Below are 9,824 nucleotides of genomic sequence, written 5' to 3' on the forward strand. Positions count from 1 at the left end.
TCCAAAAAAAAAAAAAATATATATATATATATATATATATCAGAGCAGCTCACTAGAGGTATCCTAAAAGCACACATGAACCTGAATTAGCGAAAGTTAAATATTTCATGAGTCATTATGCGTCTGATCATAATCTGTCAAAATTAAATCAGGTCATTTATAAATTAATTAACTACCGTATTCATTCCTAACATTGTGTAGGAAGCTTTAACTTATCCATGATGGGAACTTATCCCCAGTAAGGCTAGTTGGAGGTTCATACTCAAAACATTTACATATACTACAGTAAAGCTGCAAGCAAACAGTAAAGCTAGTTGGAGGTTCATACTCACCATTTACATATACTACAGTAAAGCTGAAAAATTGTAGTATACTACCAAGGAAATACTAATACTCCTAGTTTAAGCTCTGCAAGAAGTTTCAAGCTTTACAAGATTCAACTATGGTAACAGCACAATTTGAGTTACCCAAGAAAGCTCTTTATTCCTTTCCCGAATAATATCTTCCTACAAGTATATAGGGATTGGATTCTCTAAAGCAAGTGGGTTGAATTCCTTCCCAAGACTTTTATGATGTTTGCTATCTGTACATGCTAGTCAATGCTTCAATCCTCTTCCTAGAAATTATGATCTATATCCCGGCCGATTTATATTGCACAATATCTTCTGCAGCATATTTGGAATCTCTGGATCTTCCTGCGAAGGCATATGCGAAAACAAATAATTATAATAGCGAGTCCATGGTAGTAATATAAATTATTACATGGCCGTAATATCAATTATTGCATTATGTTATTAGTGTGTTGAAGAAAGAAACTGATGGACTCACACGAAAAAAGTTGTGAAAGGTGTAGTCAGTTAGCTGTGGAGGAAAATTGCATCTCAAAGCATCACATACCCTGTATTATGAAGGGAGATCAAACAATAATTCACATAAAATACTAATGGATAATTAGAGACAGAATCACCATTATTACAAAACCAGAGCAGCAGGGACAACAAATTTTACCCGCCTAACATTGATCCTCATGAAAGACTTAGGTAGCATTGAACAGCATATTTTAGCAGCTGTAAATCAGGGCTTCCAGTAAGTTTGTCTATACCAGTCGACGCAAGACTTGCACCACTGACAGAACACGATCGGGTAAATCACAACTATGGTTTATGAAATGTTCTTTGGTTAACAAAGTTCAAAAGAAATGAGGAATCAATGAGAAATAGCAGAAGATACACGTTGAGACTCAAAATTGCTGGAATATTACATGAGAAAACTAGAAGAATGAAAAGAGCAAGAAAAGGTGATTCTAGAAAAGGCTTATTCCAAAATAAACCAACTTACCCCACCCATCAATTAATGTGATAACCATGTCTAAGTTCCAGCTGTCAATCAATGTTCCACTCCAGTATCAATTCTTTTTATAACCTTAATAAGTTTCAGCGCAAAAGGTGAAGACATATACAATTCACGCTCTCTGTAAAGAAGCAGAATATGACCACCTCGAACTACCTACAAGAAATAAAGATTTGTTTACAGAATGTATAAAATTTGACAGGAACTCGCAGATCAACAGCGCATTGGTCGGCCAGTTAATCAACTCTTTTATTTATTCCTTTTCTACAATTTCTGATTCTCTCTAGCAACAAGATGGCATCACATAACTTAATCCAATGTTAAACATAACTTAATCCAATGTTAAACACCACAAAAGGAATATCCATTTTGACAATTTAAAAAGGATCTCTCTAGCAAATGTTTGCACTTCCAAACTTCAAGTTTATTTCAAATAAGCAATGGGATTTTGGAAGAAGAAAGGAGGACCTCCACTAACCAAAGCAATAACTTCAACAAATGATTAGTCAGACACAAACTACTACTCTCCAAAAGTACTTTTTCCAAAAGCACTTGTGACAAAAAGAACTTCTCAAAAATAAGCAGATTTTGGAGGCTAGGTCAAACAGGTTATTAGTTTGACTAGGCACGAAGTTTAAGAATGTAAAGCACAACTTAGAATCTTGTGGGTCTTAAACTAAAGGTGTATAACATACCAAAAATACCCTTTGAATCTTGTGGTCTTAAACAAGCCAATGTTGGAAGTAAAAACTTACTAAAATATAGAGACATTCCATTTTAAACCGCCTAAAAAGGAAAGACAAATAAACAGAGTGAGTAATACAATTCTAGATTTAATTGATTCAGACATGGCACAAGAATTTAGGATCGAAGCACTGTTTGGAACCAGGGATGCAGAGCTAGAAAATACCCTGGAAGGAGAATGGAGGAGGTAATGAGGGACCATATCTTATTAGAATCAATTATTTGCAGAACCATAAATTTTCTTGGAGAATCATGTAACAGAGAATACAAATTGAAGGACAGAACATTAGTGAAAAATAAAAACAGAGCAAATAGGAAAGAGGACAGGAAAAGGGAATGTCACATGAAACCTGGACATAGCTTGTAGTAGGCCTGGTCTGGAATTTGGGAGAGATGAGACACAAGAATTTGGTGAACAGGAAAGCGAGAAACATGTCGGCACTGATTTCGCAGCTAGCTTCGGGGCTGATGAAGAAAGAGAAAAGGAGAAAACAGAAAAACAAAAAGGAGCAGCAGCCAAAACAACAAGAAGGGAGAGAGAAAAAAAGGTCCAGCCACGCTTCTCAGAAGGCTCGAACTTGGAGCTTCCTATGCATGGGAACTCTATGGGGCAATACATGTGCCAATCCTCTCACTGCTCTCTAGTATCATGTATCTAAGCAACAACAACATATCCCATAAGTGGGGCCTGGGGAGGGTGGTGTGTACGCAGCCTTACCCCTACCTTGTGAAGGTAGAGAGGCTGTTTCAGATAGAAGCTCAAGTAAAGCATATCAAAAATTAAGTATGTAAAGGAAATATGGTGTGACCCATCCGAAATAAGTATCTTCCAAATAAATGTGATAGTTCCAATGAATCCCTAATTGTCTTTTTTTGTTAGCCTATCGATAATTCCCTAAATTAGACCTGTTTAATCTAGAACAGAACGTGGAATCCTTGAATATCTAAAATTGTCTAAGTGGAACAAATGGACCGTTTTATACTTCAGGAACAAGCATAAAGAAATATTGATCACTTTTGTCTTAATCTTAATAAAAAAAGGAATTAAGCGTCTTGGATTCAAATATTCAAACAGTCTTTCTTCCTTTACAGTAGTGAAGAAGCCATACTGAAAACAATTTAGAAGAGAACAGTAACAACAAATAATATGAAAACTGAAGCAAAGGAAACAACAGGTAATAATAAAATAGAAGAATAAGATAGTAGGAGAGTAATAATAACATTACAAATAAGGGAAAGTAGACAATCGCTCAACTACCTACTAACCTTCTACCCTAATCCTCGACCGCCATATCTTCCTATATAAAAAATATAGCTCAAGCAGGAGGCAATAGCTGCATGTGCACTTCTGTTGTAGGTCCACATTTGATGATATGGGAGATCAGAAACTGAACTTGCCACTAATTATCAGGTCTCCTTGCGAGATGTCAGCGTCTACTTTTCCGTATCTCAAGCTCACCCATCCATCTATTTTTGGCCTGTCTAACTGACCAAAGTTTCTGCCCTTCTTCTAAATATACTGGTCAGCTCTTCCATTCCAGACTTTCATTGAAAGCAACAAAGTCCTACTATGTATTATTTTTCCTCTGGAAGGGGCTTCTTGGCAAAAGCCCTCTTCTGCTTTGCTCTTGATGGTGTGGTCTTTCATTCTCATTAGTTCATTTAATTCACTCCAGAATTCAAAATGTTTTCATATGAACAACATGTATAGAAGTTGGGCACAGTATAAGCATTTCTGATGATAAATCACATGTATATTTATCGTTATATCGGAATACCACTCTCATAGAAGATGAAAATGAAATATTTCTGCAAAAGATCAAATTGTAGGCAGGCCTAACCTTCCCAGTCAGTTTATCACCATGATCCATGCAGTGCAGGCACCTAGGAAATAGTTGTGTATCTAGAAAAAAATTAAGAATTTCTGGCCCATATTGATCATCAAACTGCACAAGAAAGTGAATTCAGAACATTCTATTAGTACTCCTTAGGATAACTACACAGAAACGTAAGATCAAGGGTCACATTACCAGGCATCATAGAGAGACAACACTTCAGGAAATCAGATTTGTATTTTGATAATTATTATGCGGATTAGAATGGAGAAGGTATTTACTTGCATGCAATTATTGACTTACACAATAGAAGTGAGAACAGTCATGGCTTGATGATCCATACAATTGACTTACACAATAGAAGTGAGAACAGTCATGGCTTGATGATCCATACATGAAACCGATCTTAATGCATCTATATGTTTGCTGTAAGTATAACTGTATAAGGGGCTTGAAAGACTCATGCTTCTGCTGAATTAAATGGACAATAGCAGCAGTGAAATAGCTTCGAATTTTCAAAAGAAAAAAGGAAATAGCTTCTAATTTTCTGAAAGAAAATTGTTTCTAAAGTAATATCCATGAAGTGCAGTTATTCATGCTAGACTAAATTATGTTGTTAAGTTTGATTACTCAACATGTGGTCCAAGTTGAAGAATATTGAAAAATCAATTAGTGAAAAGCAACGTAATGAGAACTAGGGACAGAACAGATGCATATTTGTTTAAGTTACATTATCACCTTTGCTAGGGCACCGATAAGATCCAAGCTGCCAGGCCTCACAAATTCCAGAGGCTTTTCATTTGTAGAAATTTGGATAAATGGGTAAAGATAATGTGGTATGTTTGCTGCATAAAAAAAAGTATTAGAAGAATAAACTACTTCTGAAATAACAGGAGCCAAGAACAATTTCTTGTTCACTCTGCAATCAGTGTATGATCCCTTTTACTTGTGCCCTATCACAATAAAGGGCAGCCCGGTGCACTAAGCTCCCGCTATGCGCGGCGTAAGGGGAAGGACCGGACCACAAGGGTCTATCGTATGCAGCCTTACCTTGCATTTCTGCAAGAGGTTGTTTCCACGGCTTGAACCCATGACCTCCAGGTCACATGGCAACAACTTTACCAGTTACACCAAGGCTTCCCTTCTTGTCACAATCCACAAAGAAAATCAGGAGGGTAGAAAGAAGAGGATAAAACATATTGATAAAGTACATAAAAGTCAAATGTTTGAGGATAACTAGATCAGCAAATGGACAATGCTTCTTAGCAAAGGTTTTTGCAGGCACAATGTGCACACAAACACAAAAATGATAGTGTGTGAGCATTTACAGTTCATGTTTGGACTACATTAGAATCAGAAACCATGTCGAACTTTTGAATTTAAGAAAAAAATAACAAGGCACAGGCATAGATAAAGGACTGGCTTACAAGTTACAACGATAAAAGAATAACATAGATAAAGAACTGACTTATGAAAAAAAAGAACTGCACTGGTACAATTTTTTCTCATTTTGATATGCCAAGAAAAGCGAATAGAACTGTAGTATTGTAATAACACTTAGGTCAATGAAAAGGTAAAACTAAACTCATCCATTTGAAAATCTATTAAGTTGAAACCTGTTGTATTGATAGATATGTGCATACTCATTTGCATCTGTACTAATATACTTACTTTTTAAGAGTAGATTGACAAAGATTTGGCATACAATTCATTTTAGTGTGAAGCATTGAAGAAGCACGCTACCTTTGATAAGCCCCCATCTTGCTTCTGGATGAGAGGCCATACACTGCACTCATATAGCCATAAAAGAGTGGTTGTTACATATCACGAAAGAGGCACACCATAGCGAAATAGTAAACTACAATATAATAACATCAAATCATTTTATGATCTTCATCCTCTTGATACCAGAAGATCACTGACTACGGAATCATCTATTCAGTAAGGAACTTTCACTTTGGGAGAATCATATCTTGTGTACAGTTTCCATGTAGCCATGCACAAAATCTTCTGACAATTTTTCCCTTCATCTGCATTTTAAAGTTAAAACACAACTACTGCCTTCTAGCATTGCACTGCATGAATATTACTTCAAAAACAATTATTCAATGAGTTTTCCTTACCTGATGACACTCTGTACATATCACACTTGAATTATCCATAAAAATGAAGTAAGTATGAAGATTTAAAGCAGGTTGGTACTCATATTCCAGTGCCGTCATCTAATTATACTGATTGTGATATGAGATATCCACGGAAAAATATAAACGGATTTCTGCATTTATGTTGGTATGTCAGTGTTTTATGGATATTTCGGGGGGGAAAGTCTAGGACCTTTACTCCTAGAATGCTCCTCTTTCCTTCTCCTAGGTTATGGTCATCAAATATTCTTACTCTCATGCAGACATGAGATGCTATAACCTCTTATCATCTTAACATTGAAAAACCGTGAGACCACGAGAAAGAAAGACAACATTCAGACTGTAATAGCAAATTATTTTAACATAGGTATGATTCTAATCTTACATTCTAGTCAAACTAGTTTTGAAACAAGTGCAGGAAGAAGATGCTGTTGAAAGCATGCTTATTTTTGTTGATTAAAACTTTTACATTTTCTTGATAATAAACATGTCAATATAAAATGCATGGGCGAGATGTAAGGTTGACGATACATGCCAAACCAAGGTATATGCAAACCTGCATGAAGTTCAGTGGTATAATAGGATATATTCACCTGAAGTACAGCAAGAGCATTACGAACTCGAGTAGATTCCTCCATGGTTAATGTTGAGGTTGAAAACCTCTGGTACACTGCCGTTACTTCCTGAAGAGAAGAGAAAAGTTAAGCCTTCGCGTACACTGCTAATACTTCCTAAAGTAAAGAGAAAAGTCTGCTAATACTTCCTAAAGTGAAGAGAAAAGTTGAGCGCTACAAACTCGTAGCAATTTAGAGCTCCTGGTCCATCTACATTTTTGCCATAACATTGGATGTGTATGGCTTGTCTTGAGCAAGTCAAACCAAAATAGGGAAGCAACAGAGTTTATGTGAAAGAACTACAACAATCCAAGTCATTAAGTGATGAAGGTAGGGGAAAAAAAGGCCATCAGGTCTGTTATAAGCTAATTGCTCCTGCTCCCTGCCTGAAGATTAAGTCCTAGCACATTTGTTTTTGCTGCTTACAGAAAAGGCTCCATATGGAATCATTGACATGAAATCATGTTTTTGAACAAACCCTATCAGTTTTAAATCTTAATTCCGATGTGCAAGGCTCATTGCAACCATCTTCAATCTATCTCAAATCCTACTGCTTTATAAATCTCATGAAAAATTACTGTTCTGGCTATATGACCAGATAGTATAGACCTTAAATCATTTCTATATTCAATTTCACACATCCCAGAAACTAATTTAGAAAAACCAATCCAAATACAACCAAAGAGTTAACATACAATAAAGCAACTCGAACGAATATCATGAGCATATTAACATATAAAGGGGAACTAAATCGTAAAGTTAAAATAAAAATAAAAAGTTTTGCGATTATCGTTATTCCCAACTCTAGAAAAATCTCAGAGTCTAGAAATAAAATGCATATAGGTTACTTCTAGTGAAGAACTGATAAGTTCCCTAAAAAGGAACAAGAGTAAATAGCGATTAAACTCAAGCTATCAATTTCTTTTACATCTCCCTTTCCTTTATTGAATACAGCAGTAATTGGCCATTTTGTCAAACAGTAGCAAGCTATAAAGAAGATATCCAGCTGAAATTCAAGAAATTCTACTTTTGCACTGCTGTTAACGTTTGCATCCACAAAGGGAATACATTTCTTATTACCAAGAACATCCGCAAAATAATAAAACAACTGTCCTAAAAACTTTCATTTGATAAGCTAACCTAGATATCTTGGAATGGGAATTCAAATAGCATACTTATGTAATTGAGTTCACATTGCATCATTCAGTGTATGTATTACTTACATAGGAAACCGAATAAATAAACGTCTAGTTCATAGGTGCCTCTCCTACCGATCAAGGAGGAAATTAAGCACCAAGCTCAAGTTTAACCGTAAGTGTAGTTGACAAAGAAATTGATAAAAATTAAAAGAGGTATACCTGTAGCAGTATGTAGACTGTATTAAAGGAGTTCCACAACTCCAAAGCAAGATCGATGCAATTTTCTCCCATCTAATAAAATAAAAAAGAATTTACCATCTCAGAATTGTCACCATAAATATACCACCTTCAGAAAAAAAAGATTCTGGACATGCACAAATTCAGAAGTACAAGATAATTGGAGGAAAAAAGATGGGTCACCTTATCATTAGCCGCATTAAAATTAACCTTATTCTTCACATTTAATTTATTTGTAAGTATCAAATTAAATGAGGAAGAAGCCAATCTGTTATTTATCTTAAGAAGAAATCAGGATCGCACAGTGTGTTCTGCTTCATAGTATGTTTACTGATCAGTCTGTATTCATTTCCACATAATTGAGTACTGTTATTTGATTAAAAGAACTTGCTACAATATCATATAAATATATATCAACATATATACATCTAAAACTCATACTACAAACTCATCCATCACTAAAATTACACATACATTTACTGAGTTTCTACTCTTTTCCACATAGTAGTTGTTGACGTAGTGGTTCTCTGCAATGCCTGAATAAGTTGAGTACTTTTAGTTGATCAAAAAACTTGCTACAACATATATACTTCCTCCGTACCAATTTATTTGGCACCTTTCGGATATCAAAATTCAAACCAGTCATTTTTTATGTAAAATTTTCAATTATTGTGACTTATAGCACTTTTGGCGCAGTTTCCAAATATGTGAAATTTTATTCCAAAAAATTTAAAGATTCCCATTCCCAAATTAACAGTCAAAAATTAAATTGTTTAACTCTTGAAATTCAAACTCTGCCACATAAGTTGGGACAAAGGCAGTGTGCATATATATACAAAAACTCAAACAAATCACTAAAACTAGACACACATATTCACGGGCCAATGTGCAATTGAACTAATCAATGGGGAATTATAGGACATAAATCGCTCACGATTCAGCAGTACTGAAAATACAATAATAACATACCCATTGAAATCCTACAAAGTGGGGTGTGAGGAGGGTAAATTGTACGCAGACCTTATCTCTACCTTAGGAGAGAGAGAGGTTATTTCCGGTAGACCTCGGCATAAGGACAAATAGTGCAAAGCAGTATGAAAAAAGAAATAACGAACACGAATAAGTCATGGCAGAATACTATAAAAGCATGATATATAAAGAAGTCAGAAGCTTAATTACCTGTTTAATGAGTTTGTTGAGATGAATAAGAACATCTCCACGAAGATTAATGTCAATAAGATACATTATCAACTCCTCCGGCGTCACCATTCCCAAGTTACGCCGCCGTGGCCCCAGAATTAATGACGGCGGAAAATTATACATTTCTGAGGAAAAACGGTTAGCTAGTTGGGGCCACTACAACGAAGTAGCAATTCCTGAAGAAAATCTTCTTTATTTTTCTTGTTTGATAGTAAAGTTTTGTTTGTGTATGAATGATGAGGGAAACAGAAAGTATAGATTTTATATATATATAGTTAGGGGGAAGCAGATAGCCAAATTTATAGGAGCTGTGTAGAAGTACTGTTAAGACTTAAAAGTGTTTGCTGTTCTCTTGTTACGGTTCGGATTAACAGAATCAAACAACAACATCTTTGACCGTAATTTAATTATATACTCTTTAAAGATTTTGAATTGTTGATTTATTGTGACTTATAATATTTTTTATGTAGTTTCTAAATATATGTAAACTATTTTTCAAAAAAATGAAAAATTGTATGTCCAATTTAAAGTCAAAATAAAGAAGCTTATCACATAACTGTATCA

The 9,824-nt window shown here is 35.1% G+C and overlaps 1 protein-coding gene across 4 annotated transcripts; it reads right to left on the reverse strand.

The window, feature by feature from the left end:
- Positions 1–248: 248 nt before the first annotated feature.
- LOC132640777 (uncharacterized) lies at positions 249–9,608 on the reverse strand. Of its 4 annotated transcripts, XM_060357529.1 has the most exons (10): positions 9,240–9,605; positions 8,043–8,114; positions 6,664–6,753; positions 5,673–5,715; positions 4,668–4,774; positions 3,936–4,040; positions 1,339–1,506; positions 1,009–1,125; positions 829–898; positions 249–695 (listed from the first exon to the last, which is right to left on the reverse strand). In XM_060357529.1, the coding sequence occupies exons 1-7, from the start codon at positions 9,381–9,383 to the stop codon at positions 1,387–1,389; spliced, it is 681 nt and encodes a 226-aa protein (XP_060213512.1). In that variant the 5' UTR covers positions 9,384–9,605; the 3' UTR covers positions 249–695; positions 829–898; positions 1,009–1,125; positions 1,339–1,386. The 4 variants fall into 4 exon arrangements, with proteins under 4 accessions (XP_060213512.1, XP_060213513.1, XP_060213511.1 ...); XM_060357530.1 differs by lacking the exon at positions 1,339–1,506 and having other exon boundaries at positions 9,240–9,608; XM_060357528.1 differs by lacking the exons at positions 249–695; positions 829–898; positions 1,009–1,125 and having other exon boundaries at positions 1,369–1,506; positions 3,361–4,040; positions 9,240–9,608.
- Between the last annotated feature and the right edge of the window lie 216 nt (positions 9,609–9,824).

This window comes from Lycium barbarum, chromosome 5 (genome assembly GCF_019175385.1).
Source record: "Lycium barbarum isolate Lr01 chromosome 5, ASM1917538v2, whole genome shotgun sequence".
Lineage (NCBI taxonomy): Eukaryota > Viridiplantae > Streptophyta > Magnoliopsida > Solanales > Solanaceae > Lycium > Lycium barbarum.

What these genes read in the sequence shown, in the direction of transcription:
- LOC132640777 (XM_060357528.1), bottom strand. Translation starts at nt 9,383, where the DNA reads ATGTATAATTTTCCGCCGTCATTAATTCTGGGGCCACGGCGGCGTAAC. An exon ending in CAGTCTACATACTGCTACAG is followed by an intron (nt 6,754 to 8,042) that starts GTATACCTCTTT and finishes TCTTCTCTTCAG; the next exon opens with GAAGTAACGGCAGTGTACCA. An exon ending in TTATCGGTGCCCTAGCAAAG is followed by an intron (nt 4,041 to 4,667) that starts GTGATAATGTAA and finishes TTTCTTGTGCAG; the next exon opens with TTTGATGATCAATATGGGCC.